The following is a 20,199-nucleotide window of genomic DNA, read 5'->3' on the forward strand; positions in this document are numbered from 1 at the left end:
AGGCTCACTCTCTTTGAGACCCACAGACTCACACCGAGACCCACTACAACCTCTAAATAATAAATACGCCCACAGCTACCGTTCGTTTCTCTGTTTGGCGAGATGTTAACTCCCTCGCCTGGTATACAGGAGGTTGTGGGTTTTATCCCGACCCTGACACCTGTATATTAGGAGTTTGTATGTTCTTGTGGTGGCATGGATTTTTCTCCCAGGTCCTCCGGTTTTCCCCTCCCCATTTAGAATCAACATCACGCGTTCAGAGTGTTTGGCTGCTATACATTTCCACACGCTAATCCACTTCGTTGAGAAATCATTTGTGGCCAGGTCGTTTATGAAAAATATTCTCATAGCTCAGTGGGCCTTCCCTGGTAAAATAAAAAAAATAGTTTACAAAAAACAGTCATCCTAGATCTGCACGGGCGTACCGTTTACGCACTATGGGGGTAGGGGGGGGATGCGTTGAAAACTGACAGCTCACCAACGTCATTTCCTTCCCGCAGGTAATGCTGTACGTGTGCCCGCCGCTGGTGCGGTGCGTGCCGGCCGGCAGCCAGAGCAACAGCTCCATCTTCATCTTCGAGCAGCGTGCGGCGCACATCTCCCGCTTCGTGCACTGCAGCCGGCAGCCGGGCAGCTTCGCGTACCTGGTGCGCACGCAGCCCGACAACCCCGACTCGCACACCTCCTGCCACGTGTTCCGCGCGCCCGCCGGCCAGCCCGTGAGTTTACACCTGCGCGCCCGCTCGCCACGATTTTCCTTCACTTATGTATGTGTGTACGTACATTGAGCTTGTTTCGCACCGTAACGTAGCCAACCGTGTGCCGAACCAGTCCTTAAAGAGCCACATGCGGCTCCGGAACTGGAGGTTGCCAACTGCTGTTCTACGGAAGGCTTGGAGCCGGTTCAGATAATTGTCACTGGTGTTTTCCATTCGTGGGAATCGAACTTGGGTTGCCGGGTTCGTAGCGCAGTGTGCTAACTACTGCATCACCGCTCCTGGCTACAAACACGTGCAAAAGACAAAGATCTCCCGTATAGCCTTAACAGACTTTTGTGGCAAGTGCTGTTTGCGAGCACCTATGAAGGCCGATAACGGCACACGAGGAGGGTGGGTGGCCAGCACCACTCTCAGCTGCCTTTCTCTCCCTAGCGGTGATGTGTACGTACTGCACCAGCTGCTCATTTGAGGCCGACTCGACCCACACATACACGCGCGAGCACATGTGCACTTTATTACTCGCAACAAGACAACATACACACAAAAACATGGCATTTTCCAGTTCACAATGTGCCGTTAAAGTTAATACACTTAAAGCCAACATCGCAAATAACAAGCCCACCCGCTGCCCCGGAGGAGGAGGCGGTGGTGATCAATGGTCATCTATTTTTAGGGCCCCAAGACAAACAACGCAATTAAAAAACTAGAAACGCCTTGCAGACAGACACACATATGTATGTTGAACTTCTTTCGTACCGTACGTAGCCAACCGTGCTGATCGGATGTGCGGGGAAGGACACAAAACTTAACACACAAAGCAGTTCTAAAGCAACACCACCACAAGCTACATACAGCCTACGCTCACACTCGCACGTACACATGCACACACAAACCACTGCCACGTACAACCTGCCCTTGAAATGCATAGCACTGATACACACGCACACAAATTGCGCACACACCACTGTCACACAAGGTCAGTCTGTGAGTATAACAGTATTGCAATGCACAAAGACAAAGATCACCCATGAAGCTCATGTAGACTGTTGGGGAAAGCACTGTTTGCGAGCATCTATTGAGGCAGGCATAGCACACCATGGGCTGGTGCGGTCAGAACCATACCTGGCCAGTGCTGATGTTTACATAAGGCATCAACTACTCATTTAAGACTGAGTTGACCTAGGGGAGAACCAGGACCATTCAGATAAGTACCATTCTGGTTTAGCCACGGCCCGGAAATCGAGTTCAGGTCGCCGGGTTCACAGTGTAGTGCACTAACCACTACACTACTGTTCCCATCTCCACAAGGCTATGCAAACAAATAAAATTCAAAGACCACCCCCCATATAGCCTTTAACAGACTCTTGGGACAAATGTTGTTGGCAAGCACCAATGAAGACTGGCACTGGCATGCGAGGGGGTGGGTGGCCAACACCATGCCCGGCCGTCTTTGTCTCTCCCCATGGTGGTGTGTTATACACCGCACCAGGTACTCCTTGAAGGCAAAGTAGACCTAGGGGAGGCCCAGGACCGGTTCAAATATTCACCACTGTTTATTGGTCATGAGCGGGAATCGAACTCCAGTCGCAGGGTGTCGTAGCGCAGTGTGCTAACCGCGGAGCCACACACACATGCAGGCACATCAACACGCTCACACGCAGTCAGCCTGCGAGTTTCACAGGACGCTACACACACACACACACGTGGCATACTCCCCGCGCGCTGGTGCATGGCTGATAGTTTTGTCGCATGAGGCCCTTCCTTTACAAATGTCGCATGTCCGACTCGCTGGTTGACTGTGTACGCCGCCGTGCATGCGCAGATGACTGGGCAAGGAGAGCTCAAGCCGCTTGTGACACGGAGGGGGGAAATGCTTGCGCTGTGCTGCAGAAGTGAGCGAAAGCTCGCGAGGTTGAGAACACTGTGCCGTGTGTGCGTGAAGATGTCGCCCAGGGACGACGCGAATGAACGTCTTCGAGAGAATGACTGTTTACCCCCTATGGTGCACAAACAATGCAGCCCGCTGGGTGAGATGAGCGGCTTATTGGTCAGGGTGGATATGCGACGTCGTACTGCGCTACATTTGTTGTGGGTGGTACAACCAACAGTGGCTTTCAAAGCAGGTCACAGGCTGTCTTGTCGCTTGATGGGTCACGTGGCTGCAAACTTTGCTTAATAAACGACCGCACTACGAAACCGCGCTCTAGTTTTCCATTGAATTCAAGCGCAAACCTGTTTTGAGGGCGGAACATTAGAAGGGCCCGCGCGCCCCGTCAGGATTAAGACTGCAAGCATGCGGTGTAATGCAACGGAACAGAACGCGGGGAAAAATCAAGGTCTTCTCCTGGCCTTCCCGCGGTTTTTCTGGACTTGCCGTCTTGCTCGCTCATGGTAGTCCCGTAGCAATGGGCGCCCGTTCGTATGGCGTTGTTTAGGAGACGCGCCAAACCATCACGTGGAATTTTACCCCTGCCCTTAGCACACAAAGCAAATACAAAGATCCCCCAGTATAGCCTTAGCAGACTGTTGGAGCAAGTGCTGTTAGCGAACACCAATGAAGGCCAAAACGGCGCACAAAGGGGATGGGTGGCCAGCACCACGGCCGTCTGCCTTTGTCTCCCTGTGATGATGTTTACGCCACGCACCATGTACTCATTTGAGACTGAGTCGACCTAGGGGAGGCCCAGGGCCAGTTCAGATAATCGTCACTGGTGTCGGTCGTGAGCGGAAATCAAACTCAGGCTGCCGGGTTCGTAGCGCAGCGTAGCGCTAACCACTACACACAACACCCACATGGATGCCCATTCATGCATTCAGCCTCTTCGCAGATTGCTGTGCACAAACAAACGCACTCGTGTTCACACGTGCACCTGAGCTCTCCATGCAAACAGCATCCGCCATTTGCCGCTAAGTGGTGATGACGTCACCGTGGCGCTCGTGCCAGGCTAGGTGTACCTTGAGGTCTCGTTAATTGAGGAAAACTCGCTGGCAGGAGGTCACGGGACAGACCGAGGTGTTGTGGAATGACTGACTTTGATGATTGGCAGCCTAATGTGTCTGTCCCCTTGGGATCTGTGGCACAAGCATATTTTGGATGTTTTCACCGTGGTTTTTAGACAATGTCATGGAAAATGTGGAGGGGTTACCAGCCCTTTGCATATACTAATCTAATTACATACATACACTCACACACGCTCATTCTTACACTCACACACACACTCTCTCAGACCCTACACGAAGGATACACGCATACACAACTGTACTCACCAATGCAGAATACACAGTGCTGCACACCCATGCAAAGACAAAGATCCCATATATATCACTTCACAGACTGTTGGGGCAAGTGCTATTAGCGAACACCTATTTAAAGCCGGCATGGTATAGGAGGTGGAGTAAGCACCATGCCAGGTCACCTTTGTCTCCCCACCACTGATGTTTACATGCAACATCAGGTACTTATTTAAGCCGGAGTTGACTTGGGGGAGTTGTGATGTAATTCGCCACCGATATTGGCTATAGCGGTGAATCCAATTCAGGTCGCAGGGTTCATAGCGCAGTGCGCTAACCACTGCATCACACACACGCACGCACACCATTACATGCACGCTCAGCACACACGCATGCGCGTGTGTGTGTGTGTACGTGCCTTCTCAGTCATGCCAGCTGCTGTAAGAAGAGAGAGACTTTCCAGACTGTTGGGGCCAGTGCTGTTAGCGAGCACCTTTAAAGGCCGGCACTGTGCACGAGGGGGTAGGTGGCGAGAACCACGCTCAGTCGCCTTTGTCTCCCGAGTAGCGATGTTCACACATCGCACGAGGTACTCATTCGAGGCTGAAGTCGACCTAGGGGGGAGGCCCAGGGACCGGTTGTTGGCCGTGAGCGGGGAATCGCCAGATTTGTAGTGCAGCACGCTAACCGCTCCCACACGCACGCACACGTGTGTACACGCCTGGCTGCTGTCAAGAGTACAAACGCGACCCTGGTGTTGCGTGTTTGCCATCGAACAATGGCTGTGTTGATGAGAGTGTGTGTTCGCTGCTCAAGGCTTGTGCAATTGCCTCGCGTGGCAGGAAGAGAGCAAGAGGGCAGGGTTTGGGTCTGGTCGGCGGTCGGTCGCCGGCCAGGCGCGTGTGTGTGTGTGTGTCTGTGTGTGTGTTTGACAGTGGGGAGCGGTAGTGTAAAGGTTAGCGCGCTGCGCTACGAATCCGGCGACCCGAGTTTGATTCCCGCTCACGGCCAACACCCAGTGACGATTATCTGAACCGGTCCCTGGGCCCTCCCCTAGGTCGACTCGGCTTACTCAAATGAGTACGTGGTCCAGTGAGTAAATGTCGCCACTAGGGAGACAAAGGTGGCTGGGCGTGGTGCTGACCACCCGACCTCCTCGTGTGTCGTTCCGGCCTTCATAGGTGCTCGCTAACAGAACTTGCCCCAACAATCTGTTAAGGCTATACAGGGGATCCTTGTCTCTGTAGATACGTGTATACCTGAGTGTGTGTGTGTATGCGGAGCGGTGACACAGTGGTTTGCACACTGCACCACCAATACAGCAACCTGAGTTTAATTCCCGGCCACGCCTAACACGAGTGGTGAGCATAGTCAGCGCTGGGGTCCTGGGCCTCCCTTAGGTCGGCTCAGCCTGAAACGAGTACCAGGTGGCAGTGTGTAAACATCAGCACTGGGAAGACAACGATGGGGTGGTTGGGGCGGTTCTGGTGGGGTGGGGGGGATGGCCGTAAAATAATTTTAATTCATCGGATTGGATTGTGCTGTTCAATGTTAGCGCGCTGTGGTAATTTCGATGAGTTACGTCCGTCGCTCTAATCAGCGCAGTGAGCTTTCCCCGCCACCACCACAACCGCCACCACCGCCGCAGTGTTTGTTCGCAGTGGTGCATCGGTCCCACGGGGGTCGTCGGTGGAGGTCGGCTTGAAATGGCGGAAATTGCGGTTGTGACAATGGGCAAACGCCGGACGAACGCCACTAGCGCGCTCTCCTACCTCTCCTCTCTCATCTCACTCTACTCCCCTTCACATGCTCTCCTGCCTTTCCCCTCTCATCTCGCTCTACTCCCCTTCACACACTCTCATACCTCTCCCCTCTCATCTCACTCTACTCCCCTTCACGCACTCTCCTACATCTCCCCTCTCATCTCACTCTACTCCCCTCCACGCACTCTCCTACCTCTCCCCTCTCATCTCACTCTACTCCCCTCCACGCACTCTCCTACCTCTCCCCTCTCATCTCACTCTACTCCCCTCCACACTCTCTCCTACTTCTCCCCTCTCATCTCACTCTACTCCCCTCCACACACTCTCCTACCTCTCCTCTCTCATCTCACTCAACTCCCCTTCACGCACTCCCCTACCTCTCCCCTCTCATCTCACTCTACTCGCCTTCACACACTCCCCTACCTCTCCCCTCTCATCTCACTCAACTCCCCTCCACGCACTCTCCTACCTCTCCTCTCTCATCTCACTCTACTCCCCTTCACGCACTCTCCTGCCTCTCCCCTCTCATCTCACTCTACTCTCTTCCACGCACTGCCCTACCTCTCATCTCTTATCTCACTCTATCTCTTCCATTAACTCACTGCTCTAGCAACCGAGGCTTTATGGCAGCCTCGTGTTAACTTTTGCTCAGTGGGAGATGGCTCATTCTCCTCGGCTGCCTCCACAGTTTGGAACTACATTCCCCTGGCCAATTGTGCTGTCAATTCCCTGCCCCAGGTTCAGGTTCAAGACCTTCCTCTGGCCATGACTTACTGCCTCCACCACCACCACCCAACCACGTGTCATTTTCCCCTCCTAGTGCACACACTGTGGAATGCAAATGCCAACGGGGGCTCAGGGGAGGTGTCGTTGGGTGGATGGGTACAGCTCTCTGACCCAAAACCCATCCCATAACTTTTCTCCCATTCCTCATCGATCACCGCAGACGCAGCCGGTTGTTTTTGCAGGAGCTGCGCTGATTCGCTGGCCGCTTGGCCGAGCCAACCGACCAGCGAGCCAGCCAGTCGGCCAAACAGCTAAGCTCGCTCGCCACCCAACTAGAAATCTAGCCAGCCAACGAGTCAGCTGGTCAGCCAGCCAGTCGGCCAAACAGCTAGCTCGCTCGCCACCCAACTAGAAATCTAGCCAGCCAACGAGTCAGCTAGTCAGTCAGCCAGTTGGCCAAACAGCTAGCTCACTCGCCACCCAACCAGAAATCTAGCCAGCCAACGAGTCAGCTAAGTCAGTCAGCCAGTCGGCCAAAGAGCTAGCTCGCTCGCCACCCAACTAGAAATCTAGCGAGCCAACGAGTCAGCTGGTCAGTCAGCCAGTCGGCCAAACAGCTAGCTCACTCGCCACCCAACTAGAAATCTAGCGAGCCAACGAGTCAGCTGGTCAGTCAGCCAGTCGGCCAAACAGCTAGCTCACTCGCCACCCAACTAGAAATCTAGCCAGCCAACGAGTCAGCTAAGTCATTCAGCCATTTAGCCAAACGGCTAGCTCGCTCGCCACCCAACTAGAAATTTAGCCAGCCAACGAGTCAGCTGGTCAGTCAGCCAGTCGGCCAAACGGCTAGCTCGCTCGCCACCCAACCAGAAATCTAGCCAGCCAACGAGTCAGCTAGTCAGTCAGCCAGTCGGCCAAAGAGCTAGCTCACTCGCCACCCAACTAGAAATCTAGCCAGCCAACGAGTCAGCTGGTCAGCCAGCCAGTCGGCCAAAGAGCTAGCTCACTCGCCACCCAACTAGAAATCTAGCCAGCCAACGAGTCAGCTGGTCAGTCAGCCAGTCGGCCAAACAGCTAGCTCACTCGCCACCCAACTAGAAATCTAGCCAGCCAACGAGTCAGCTAGTCAGTCAGCCAGTCGGCCAAACAGCTAGCTCACTCGCCACCCAACTAGAAATCTAGCCAGCCAACGAGTCAGCTGGTCAGTCAGCCAGTCGGCCAAACAGCTAGCTCACTCGCCACCCAACTAAAAATCTAGCCAGCCAACGAGTCAGCTAAGTCAGCCAGCCAGTCGGCCAAACGGCTAGCTCACTCGCCACCCAACTAGAAATCTAGCCAGCCAACGAGTCAGCTGGTCAGCCAGCCAGTCAGTCAGTCAGCCAGTCGTGCAGTGAGCCAGCCAGAAATCCATCCAGCCAGCTTGAGATAGACAAGTTTTGTAACTAAAACTATTAAACAATTTTATTTTACCAGCTAAGGCTCACTTAGCTATATAGCTCGTTTTCAGAAGTGACCTCGCCACAAATGAAGCACCAACAAAGTGGCTCATCACGTGGACATTTAAAGCAGCCAAATACTCTTTAAAGCATGTTTCTAAATGTGGAGGCAAAAACCGGAGGACCCGGAGACAAAGCCACGCCACCACGGGGAGAGAGAGAGACCTGCAAACTCCAAATATACAGCAGGCATCGGGTTGGGATCGAACCCACGACCTCCCATACCAGGCACGGCAGTTAACATCTCGCCAACAGCGGCGCCAAGCCATGCAGCGAACCAGCCGCTCAGAAATGCATCAAAAAATGTAGCCAGTCAGCCAGCCGTAAATCCTGGCCGGCCAGCGAGAATCGCGAGCGGGCAGCTCTTTATCTCTCGACAGCTGCCTGGGATGGGCTCTCGTGCACACCGAGACTGTTTACATTGCTCCTCCACGCACGCTGATAGCGACGGTTCTGATAGTAGCAGCGTTGGTGTTTGTGCGAGCGAGCGAGCGAGCGAATGAGTGAGCAAGCGCACTTCACTATAATACACCTTCTGCTTTTGTATTTCACTCCGGGGAGCTGGGGAAACCCCCCTCTACCCCCACGGTGGGGGAGATTGCCGAGTGTTTTAATTGTTCATCGTTCAAAACTGACCGCGGAACTGCCCTGTTTTGTCCGTTGATTGAATGCGTTGTGAAGAATGCTATACTGAGCTGCTATAAATTTCCGCATAAGCCATTTCGTTGATTTATCATTTGGGGCCAGGCCGCTTCTGAAAAAGTGCTATGTAGCTCAGTGGACCTTACCTGGTAAAATAAAAAAAAGTTTGTAGTTTATTTTAGCTGTCTGCTACCACTGCCCCTATCGTTGAGCTGTGCCTTTTCCAGGACGTCAATCAGTCAAACACCGCCTACGGAGTAACAATAATGACACATGCGCACAGTGATTTCTCGACGGTAAGAGGTGTGATTGTGACCATAGAATCGCTCCTCCCAGATTGCCTTGCATGTCATGTGACATCACCATGCTGTGTGTATGATGAACACACCCGTGTTTTGGATTCCCAAGTTTCCGATTCAAAATTGCGGTCCTATTATTCTAGGCGGCAGCAGGACAATAATAATAATGGCTGCTCATGTGTGGGCATATCAGTGTGTGTGTGTGGGTATGTTAGGATGTGTGGGTATGTTAGGATGTGTGGGTATGTTTTCTGGACAGCAGTAGCGTCGCGGTTAGCGTACTGCTACGAACCCGGCGGTCTGAGTTCGATTTCCACTCATGGCCAACACCAGTGACGATTATCCAAACCGGTCCTGGGCCTCCCCCAGGTCGGCTTTGCCTCAACTGAGTATCTTGTGCGGTGTGTAAACATCGCCATTGTGGAGGCAAATGTGGTCTGGTGTAGTGCTGGCCACCACATGCCCCCTCATGTGCCGTGCCGGCCTTCATAGGTGCTACTCGCTAACAGCACTTTCCTCAAAGGTCTGTTGAGGCTATACAGGGGATCTTTGTGTGTGTGCTTACGTGCGTTGTTAAGCAAGTGTGTTGCCTCTTGACATAAAGCCAAGTCTACACCTGCATGGTTTATACAGTTGCCACTCTCTGAAGCCAAATCGAATTTGAATGTGGGTGATAAGAAGCACTAGTGTCTGGTGAAGCTCCCCATAATGCCGTTTTGACATCGCCCCCCAGATGTTGGCAGTGATACCTATCATTGTGGGATCCGTTGTGGAGTAGGAGGCCTCGTGTGGCTGCGGGGCCAGTTGAAGTGACGTAGCGGTTTGTGTGTGGCCCATCGGCTGTGGGTTTCTCAACCCGTGCGTTAATGCAGTGGTCCTCAAAAGTTTTTTGGAATAGCGCCCACCCACCAATCAACGCCAATGGTCCCCACACCACCACTAATTGATTGTGCTGCACAGCCGCTCTCAAAGCGCCGATTAGACGGGCGCGTGTGGTGCCGCTGTTTAATGCCCCCGGGCCTCATGGTGCTGTGTGCCTTCTAGAAGAGGGGCGCGTCTCTGGACGTGGAGATGACAAAACCCTAACCAAGACGTCACGGGAACATACCGTCCTGGGTTGAGCTTTGCCGGAATAAAACCTGCCGAAGCACGCGCGGTGTATTTGTTGACATTGGAGGTTACCGCAGCCAAATGCCATTACTGCCGCCCTGCCACAGCTGCACTGCGCCATCGCTCCCTTCCTTCTTCCAGATCCCACAACTGTCGCATGGCCCCCCAACAGCTGGCATTCAGGGCCTGCCTGTTGTAGTTGTAGTGGTCGTATTATTACACTTGTTTACTCAGGAAAGCTTCGCTGAGTCTCGAGAATCTATTTTCGTAGGGTCCTGGCTAGTTTTCGCAGGAGGGGGAGCGGCGGGCGGGGGTGATTGCCATGTGTACCGTAATCTAAATTGAGTGGTTTGCGGTGAATCTTTTCGAATTTGACAAATTTGAGCCGTAACGCCGGAACGCGTTGACCTACTCTTTGCAAATGACGTCACGGCATCTTTAACGTCCACTGTAAAACATAATAGAAGTAGTATTATGGTTATTTCACGCTGCAGTATTTATCAGGGCAGCCTCTGGATTTGAACCGTGAGCCTCTGCAACAAGCCGCAAATGCGCTACCGATAGGCCCCAACCGTCGGGGGAGAGGTCTTCCCATTACGTCACTCGGCTGGTAACAACGCTTTGAATTGCGGATCAAAAGCAATTGATTTTATTTTACTTACGCTCGTGATGTCATGTGGAGCCCTGTTGTCACTCCACTGCTGGATGACGGCCTCCCCACGGCCATGCGGAGCGTTGAGATTATATCAAGCGTAGGTCAGTGCGGGTTTGTGTGAAGGTGGGGAGCTTAAACGTGGGATCGTAGAGGTGCAGTACAACAATTAGTTTTGCCGCACCACCCGAAAAGTCCTAACCCTTGCAGCGTACAACAACAACACCTGTTATGTGCAGCATGTGCGTGGTGACCGCCCATCCAAGCACTGGTCTAGGCTCAAAGCCTGCTAAGCCTCCTAGGCCTGATGAAATGGGGCGCGCTCCGGGTGACTTGATCGTAGGCGTGATACGCGATACGCGCGTTGGATTATGCGTGCAAGAATATAATGTTATTATTGTAATATAAGATTCGTGCAGATAGCATAACATCACATGTAGACGTTACGTTTAGGTTATCGGAGCGGGCAATACAGACGGTATATTAACAAGACGAGAGGGACTATGCAAACGAGACGGACACTACACACGAGAGAAGTGCAAACGAGATGGAAAAAAGGTTTGATTCCTACGTGGGACTCTCCACACAAAACTTGGTTGGTGACACTACATGGACCGTGCTGGTGAATGGGTGGGGAGGAGGTGGGGTGTGGGCTTGGGGAGGGTTTGGGTGGAGGGGAGGGGTGGCGTTGGTATGAATTGTACCTTGTCCTTACTCATTGGTTGCCAACCTCTGGGTGCCACTCCAATCCCTGTCAGGGGTAACCTGCCCTCCTCCTCCACCACCCTGCACAAGTGTCCCGCACGTCGCACACGACCCACGTGTAAACAAATGTGTGAGCTGGAATGACGGAAAGTGACGTGACTGTGGGATTGCGTGGACCACAGGGCCGTAAAGTCGCTGGAAAGTTGAGTCTTGTCGTGCTGCAGGCAGTGCTGCTGACTTGATATTAACATGGTTTCATGGTGACGTTGACCTTACGATAAGTTTATGATAATTGTGTCTTTGTGATCAATTTTCTTATGATGATCACTCGATTGTGATGATTATCACGATTGCTTTATGATGATGACGACTTGATGCTCTTCCACAGTGTTGTGACTTGGTATTATTAGCCTGAACAACATATCCTGAATTATGTATTTATTTTTATGGTGCTGCGGTTTGCACGGTGGTTAAAGATGGTACTGAGCAAGGCAGGGCATGCACAGGAAGAGGCAGCAAAGGGCAAGCTCAGTCACAGTGAGGCACAACCTCGCCAGCATTCTTCTCGCTCACTCTTTAGAGTTGGGAACGGCTCAAGTTTTTGCTCAAATTCACAGGGGCCTCAGGTTCAGAACCCACGCCCAAGACCAAACAACCCAAGTGAATACACTCAGTCTCATTAGATCTAGGAAGCTAAGCCGGTTTGGGCCTGGTTAGTTTAATTATTTGGTGGTCCTGCTGTACTTGCGTGGAGAGGAAACTCCAAATATACAGCAGCAGGCGTCAGTGTCGGGATTGAACCCACGACCTCCTGCATACCAGGCGAGGCAGTTAACATCTCTCCACCGCTGCGCCCCAAGTTATCTTAACGGTCAACGCGATGTCTCTTGACCTCTTTGCGTACTCTCGATCCTGTGTTCCACCACCCTGCTGTCTCTCGACGTAATTCCAGGCGTGCATCTTCTCCCGGCTTCCTTGGCACTTGCAGGCCCTCGTTTCAGTTTTGTCCATCAGTGTCCACGTTTATGATGAAAGCAAATGATTAGCGAATTTCACGTTCGCGCCATGCATCGTTGCACAAGGCCCATCGCAAAGTAAGGAAGGTATCGCCTGCAGGAGATTCATAGTGCTGGGCGATGTTGCTATGCGATTCTGCAAAATTATAACAAAATATATAATAGGTGATGTTTCGGGCAATGGTCCTTTTTCACCGCACATAAACGACATCTATTATATATTTTTTTAGTTTAAGGCCACCCGGTGTTATCCACGGATTTGTTGAGTTTGTTTTGTTAATTGTGCTTGTGCACCAATGCCAACTCAGTCAGCAGCAGCATCACCAAACAATTCGCTCAACTGTGTTATTTTGTGCTTAAACTACTTTTTCAAATCGGGATCTGCGGGTCGTATGAGGCGACAGGCACCGGTTGAAAACCTTTCCCCTGTTTAGGCACGACGGCGTGCCGCTTTCCACTTATTCTCCGCGCGCACTGCCCCGCGTAATTTCCCCGGCCGTCAAGCGTCGGTGCTCGCCCTCGAGAGAAGTGGAGGCCCCCCCCCCCTCCCACCTCCTGCTCCACAAAACCACTCTCGTCCGGTGTCGCCCGGCGCCGCCAGCGGCCACCCACCGCCTCGGCTCTCGGGCAAACCTCTGTCGCTGGGTTTGAGTCCACGCACGAGTGCAAGTCAAGCCCAGTACGGACAAATGCACCTCCCCGGCCTCCTCCTCCGCCACTGTCCACCCACCCCCACCCCCCTTTGTGGCAGCCAAACTTGCCAACTTTACCGACGGGCGACGGTGACGTGGCCGAGCGGTAGCGCGTTTGCCACTTGTTGCAGGGGTTAGTGGTTCGATCCCCCAGGCCACCCTGGTTAATCCTGCGGTGGCGCGTATTTACCATGAATGCTGCGTGCTGTCTGCTTCATGGTGAATGTTACAGATCTCTTGATGTTATTTGAAAGAGAGCAGGGCCATGCGTGCCGGCGTCTTGTTACAAATTCGCCAAACATGAACATTAATTGCAAATGGCCTGATTGGATAAAACGGCAGCAACAACATTGCCCCTCCACCCCACCCCCTCCCCTGCTGTGAAACCACCACCCGAATGTGAAATGCAGCGCCCCGCTTCCTTGTAGCCTCGCGCTTTACGAATGGCACGGGTACGAAGTTCGCTCGCTATTTCGTACAATTAAGCGGGAAGGTCCACCGATTTTATATATATATTTTTTAAACCACCTTGGACCGCGTGCCGAGCTTTTGAGGCTTGTTGTCACACGTGTCACGCGTAATCTCCGCTTTCCGCGGGGCCGCTCCCTGACACGATGGGCCGCACTTCTCTGCGAGAGTTCCGAATGGTTGAATTCGTTCGTCTCGTGATGCGACGCCGACAGCACGATCGGGATGAAACGCAGGAAATTTAAAAAATATATAAACATCGTCAACATGCCGCTTCAAATCGGTAGGGTCGGAGGCAGGCGTGTGAGAGGGCTGCTGCCTCAATCGTCCTCGTTTATCGCTGCTGCTGCCGTGTGGTTTTTCGGGGCTGGTGGGGGTTGCCGGGGTGGGGGTGGCGGCTTGGAGATTTGGATGATGGTGGTGGATGGTGGTGGTTGTGGTGTAGCAGACAAGGTCAGGGTTGGATGGAGAGGCCGATGTATTTTTGGATTTACAATCTGCTGCAGAAGCTGTGGTCTGTTGGCTTGTTTTGCTTGCCCACTTGGCTCCCCGTCTCCTTGGCCTCTCTCAAACAGACATGACATATATAGGTACTGTATTATATATATGCAGTATCGTGTCTATGCACTTGATCCTGTGTGTGTGTATATACACTTAATCAGGTGCTCGCTAACAGCACTTGCCCCAACAGTCTGTTACAGGCTATACAGGGGATCTTTGTCTTTTTATATATACTTGATCACGAAAAATATAAAGTTGTTAACGCACTCCACCCGACCACGGCCAACATCGGTGACGAATTCCTGAACCACGCTTGGCCTCCTCTCGGTCGATGCAGCCTTAAATGACTACCTGGTACAATTTCTATACATCAGCAATTGGAAGACAAAGGCGGCCAGGTGTGGGATTGGCCACACATCCCCCTCGTGTGCCGGCCTTAATAGGTGCTTGCTAACAGCCCTTACCCCAACAGTCTGTTGAAGGATGTCCAGTGGATGTTTGTCTTCATCGTAATAAATAAAATCGTGTAAAAGGCCTGTTATCAAGCCGCTGCTGGATGAAGACTTCTTTGCACGATGTCAGCCGTAGGAGTTGTTTGACCATACTTCACCACGCTGGCCAAGTGCGGTTTGTAGAAGGCGGTGCACAGCACTGCTTCAGTTATCACTCGCCGCTGATGTTGGTTGTGACCGGGAATCAAACACTCAGGCCTTGAGATTTGTACCAAAATGTTCTGTCCACTGCACCACACCTACCTCTATGTAAGACAAAGATCCCCCGTATAGCTTTAACAGACTGTTGGGCCAAGTGCTGTTAGCGAGCAGCACCTATGAGTGATGGCACGGCACAGGAGGGGGTAGGTGGTCAGCACCTTTTACGGCCCGCCTTTCTCTCCCCAGTCTTTGAGTCAACGCACCAGGTACCCATATTTTGAGTGGGAATCAAACTCGGGTCGCCGGCCTCATAGCACAGTGCACTAACCACTGCGCCACCGCTCTCCGCTATAGGCGCGCACACAATCTGAATGTATTGCATTTTTATCTGTTTACACTTTCCGTGGTGGGACTGTCGCGTTTGTGAGGTCGGGTAGGCTGCGTGGTGGCGGTTGGGTTGCTGGTTGCACCTTGAGCGAAAACTTAAGCTGCAGCGTGGGCGTGTTTGCATGTGCGTTTGTGCGTGTGCGCTTGTTTACTGGTCTGTGTGAGTGTGTTTGCACGTTTGGGGAGCAGTGGCGCAGTTATTTGCGCACTCATGAACCCGGAGACCCCAGAGTTCGATTCACGCTTGCAACCAAATCGGTGGCGAATATTTGAACCGGTCCCGGACCTCCCCTAGATTTATTACCTAGAGGGGAGGAAACCTATTATGAGGAAGCCACTTGGACTATGCACTTTTAAATCGAAATTGAAAACTAATTTATTTAGAACTGCTTCTTGTGTTTAGTTTGTCCTTCCCCCGCACCTCCGATTAGCACGGTTGGCTACGTATAGTGCGAAATAAGTTCACCGTACATACATACATATGTAGGTCGACTCAGCCTTAAATGAGCACCTGACGTGGTGCGTTAACATCGGCACTGGGGAAAGGCAAGTGGCCAGGCGTGGTCATGACCACACCACTGCTTGAATGATGACGAGGATGATACAGCAATGCATTTGGCCACAACTCAATATGTTGCGTGGTCCCTGCGATCAATCATGTTTGTGTGCCAAATGCTGAACTGCAGCTCCACGTAGGTTGGTTGGTGGCTTGGTTAGTTGGTTGGGAGTAAAACTGCGATATTGTTTTATAGCTGCATCAGCATTGCTCACACCATCGACACCAAAATCAAAGGTGCCCTTTCAAAAAAATGTATAATCTTGATTCTTAAAATCCAGCAAAGCAGCTCAGCTCTAGGAACAGCTAATTCATTTGAAATCCACCCCCGCAGCCCCTGTGTGCCATGCGCAAAAAACACGCGCACCCATGTGTATCAAGACCCAGGTGGGGTGTTAAATAACGTAATCATTTATCCAGGAGAGCTAGACTTTTTCAGGAGGGTCTTGCTGCATTGGGTTTTTTTCATAAAAAAATGTGGGTGGAAACCAGAGCGCCCGGGAAAAAAATCTCTCGCACGCGAGGAGTGGGGGCAACGCTCTATCCCCGTACAGATGAAAATAGGTTGCGATCAGTCCTCGTGCTGTACCCCACCTTCTCCTGGCCAGCCACGGTATGGCTCCTCCTCAATGCCCACGGGAAGGGAGTTTTGCAACATCCGTGTGGTGATCCACCAAACCTCGCTACACAGTGCTGGATACATGCAGCCACGAGCATCGTAGCCACCACCGCCCACCTGTGTTGTTCTCCCAACCTAGGCAAAGGCAATTTGCTTGCTCATATCACTGTCGGCGGAGGGAGTGGTCGTGTAGCGGTTAGCGCTGCGCTGCGCTATGAACCTGGCCACCCGGGTTCGATTCCCGCTCACGGCCAACACCAGTGACAATTATTTGAACCGGTCCTGGGCCTCCCCTAGGTCGACTCGGCCTGAAATGAGTACCTGGTGCGGTGTGTAAACATCGCCACTGGGGAGACAAAGGCGGTCGTGGCGTGGTGCTGGCCACCCATCCCCTCGTGTGCCGTTGTGGCCTTCATAGGTGCTCGCTAACAGCACTTGCCCCGACAGTCTGTGAAGGCTATACGGGGATCTTTGTTTTCGGAGGGAACTCCACTAGAGGGAGCTCAACGGAGCCCCCTGTAGAGGGCATTTGGCCAACTCTTTCACGCCACCCGGACGTCAAGGAAGACCATGCTAATGGAATACAATCTGGATGAATGTGATGCAGTTGAGCAGAGCAGCAGCACCGGTGGTTAGCACACCGCACTGTAAAAACCACCCCCCGTGTCACCTGATTTTTATTCCTGGCCACGTGGATATCAGCACCGGTGCTCTGGCCTCCCCGGAGTTGACTCCGCCTTAAGTGGGTACTGCTCATGGTGAGTTGCTGGTGCTGTCGTAATGGATCAGCGTTAGATCTGGAGTAGGTGAGAGATCCTGCTGAGTTGGCGCCTTGATTTTTTTTTCTCACTTTCAAAGTGAGGCCCTTGGGTAAAATTCGTGAATGCGATTACGAGGTGTGTGGGATAAGTAACAAATTGAGCCTCGTATGAGCATGCGCGTGTGTGTGTGAGTTGTGGGGAGCGGTAGCATAGCAGTTAGTGAGCTGCGCTACGGACCTGGCCACCCGAGTTCGATTCCCGCTCGCGACTAACACCAGTGACAATTATCTGAACCGGTTATAGGCCTCCCCTAGGTCGACTCGGCCTCAAATGAGTATCTTGTGCGGTTTGTAAACATCGCCACTGGGGAGACAAAGATGGCTGGCCGTGGTGTTGGCCACTCACCCTCTCATGTGCCGTGCCGGCCTTCCTCGGTGCTCGCTAACAGCACTTGCCCCAACAGTATGGTCAGGCTACACGGGGGATCTACGTCTTTGTTTGAGTGTAAGAAGGGCTGTGTCTGTGTAGTGGTTACCGCACCATCCTACAAACCTGGTGACCCGAGTTCGATTCACTCTCACGGCCAACACCAGTAACGATTATCCAAACCTGTTCTGGGCTTCCCCTAGGTCGACTCGGCCTCACATTAGTACCTGGTGCAGTGTGTAAACATCGCCACTGGGGAGATGAAGGCGGCCGGGCATGGTGCTGACCACCTTACCCCTCCCGGCCTTGATAGTTGCTCGCTAACAGGCCTTACCCCAATAGCGTTAAGGCTAAGGTTGTCTTTGTGCTGTGCAGGACCTAGAGAGGCACGGCGTGCGATGTAACGAGATCGCGGACACCACGATGATATGGGTGTAGTACCGCCCCTAGAGTGGCTCGGTGAGCGCTGATGGCACCACGCTTGACGTGCAGTGCCGGCCCTATACGATAGGGTGTGGGAGTGCCAGCCATGGGAATGGGGTTACTGAAGGCCATGGCACTCTGGTTGACCCGAGAGGACACGTGACCGGTTAAGTCTACACAGGGGCCCCGAGTGGGGGCTAGGGGTGGTCACGTGGTCGGGGTCCAGATCCTGCTCGAGGATTCTGGAAGGTGGGCGTGGCCAAGGCCGGAGCCGGCCACGCCGCGGAGGATATAAGCCGGGTCCCCCAGAGGGACCGGCGTTGTTGTTCATATTGAAGAAACCTTCGTCTACGTTCTACCGAGTCTCCAACTAGTGGACCTGGACCCGAGCTGTGGTCTGGTCCATTGCAGCTAGTTACTGTGTAATTAGTGTGGTTAGCCTGGTGGTCACCACCATAGGTTGTTATTCTGTTAAGGGGCAGTTACCCCGTGTGTTGGTGTTAAATAAATGTGTTGCCTCCAAAGAGTACGTCTGCGACTCAGTTGAACTCAGTACATTTGTACGTGCGTGTCTTTGTATGTGTGTATCTCATCGGAGGACGTGTGAAGCAGTGGTTTGTGCAATTAATTTACAAACACAGCAAGTGTCTACTTGTCTTTCTGTGTGTGGGTACTGCGCGTCTGTGTCTAAGTGAGAGTGTGTGTGTGGAGAGGGTGTAGTGTGCCAACTGGCACAGTCTGGAGCCACAGATGGTGCATCTTGCCAGTCGTCTGTCAACTCATAACATCTGGGTCTGTCCCATGACCTCCTGCCTGCAGCGAGCCCTTCCACATGGCAATATCTGTAATTCACCAACACCCAGACAAGTTGAAGCTGATTTTGTTTCACTCTGTGAGAAATTATGAGACACGGGTGAGTCTCTCGTATGTGACGTGGGGCACTTGTCAGTAGGTGGGCAATGATTGCTGCTGTATATAATGCCATTTACTTAGAATTGCATCTCTAATCGGTGGTCTTCATTGGCCGTACTAAATCATCAATGACCAATGAGATAAACACTGACGCACGGACCCGCGCTCAAATTGCACGCTTCTATTTACCGTCCGCTCTCCATCTACTCACTCACTCACAGACAGGACCATATACTAAGTTGTGGTACCAGGCTATAATTCTAGATTTGAAGCTTTCGTGACTGCAAGGATTCATACTCTTTGGTTTTTTCGGTAAAGTCGCGTAGGTAAAAAATAAAATAAAATGAAAACAACTAAATGAAATCACGACATTTCGGAGGCAACACAAGCTTCCGTCTTCAGGTGGAACCGTTACAGCCAAAGTCACTGTACAAACGTCGTGATTTAATTTAGTTGTTTTCATTTATTAAATTTTTTACCTACGTGACTTTACCGAAAAAAACCAAAGAGTATGGTGCCAGGCTAGGTGCACTCTGAGGCAGAAGGTCACTCACGGGCATTAGAATGCGGGGGCAACTGACTGGTGTGACCTGCCAGACACACAAACACATGCCGCCTTTTGTGCTGTTCGCCTTTCGGCGTTCTCTGGTCTGACACTGGTGAGACCAGGCCAGGGGTGGGGAACGTCCGGCCCGCGGGCCGTACGAGGCCCGCAAAATCATTTGGTGTGGCCCTGCCAAGGCAACCGCAGGCGGGACTCGAAATTCAATAAGTCTAGGAGCAAACCTGGAAAAGCAGTTGCGAGTAGCAACATCATCAATACCAGCTAACTTCACACGCCTCGCCAAAGAGAAGCAGTTCCAGCCATCACATTAGGGGCGAGTTAATTACATGTTTGACCAAATATAACAGGGCTAATTTTTTAGTTGATAATTTTGTATGGCCCGCGAATGATGTTGTAAATGTCCAAATGGCACTTGGCAGAATAAAAGCTTCCCCACCCCTGGACTAGGCCATAAAGAAGGCATTTATTATCAGAGCACGTTTGTTTGCATGTTCACCACAAGTACGTGTGGTTAATGTAGACTTGATTACTTGCAAAAGGTGTCTATTTGGTGTTTGAACATCTTAACACCTCTTCTTATTTTCATACAATAACAGCCTTTTGTGGGCTTTAGGGGCAAGTGATGTTCACGAGCACCTATTAAGGTCAGCACATTCCTATCGTAGGAGACAATATTTTTAAAAAAATTACCACCCTTGACTGTCCACAAAGCAGTACATAATTTATTGTCCCAGAGAGATGATGGGCTAGTCAACCCCCAAACCAGCATTTGGCCAGGAATTGAACTTGCAACTTTCAGATTGCGAGTCAAACGCTCTCACGCGTGGGTGGATAGCTAACACCATGCCCGGCCGCGTTTGCCTTAAAACTTTGTACA

General features: G+C 52.1%; 1 protein-coding gene across 4 annotated transcripts in view; it reads left to right on the forward strand.

The window, feature by feature from the left end:
- The window catches only part of TBC1D4 (TBC1 domain family member 4), an 82,958-nt gene that overhangs the window by 9,030 nt on the left and 53,729 nt on the right, over positions 1-20,199 (forward strand). For all 4 annotated transcript variants that reach the window (XM_061563838.1, XM_061563839.1, XM_061563840.1 and 1 more), the window contains exon 2: positions 501-719. In XM_061563838.1, coding sequence (XP_061419822.1) covers positions 501-719 — 219 coding nt within the window. The remainder of the gene's footprint in view (positions 1-500; positions 720-20,199) is intronic.

Source organism: Lethenteron reissneri, chromosome 32 (assembly GCF_015708825.2).
Source record: "Lethenteron reissneri isolate LAM-NWPU_2019-01 chromosome 32, ASM1570882v1, whole genome shotgun sequence".
Classification (NCBI taxonomy): Eukaryota; Metazoa; Chordata; class Hyperoartia; order Petromyzontiformes; family Petromyzontidae; genus Lethenteron; species Lethenteron reissneri.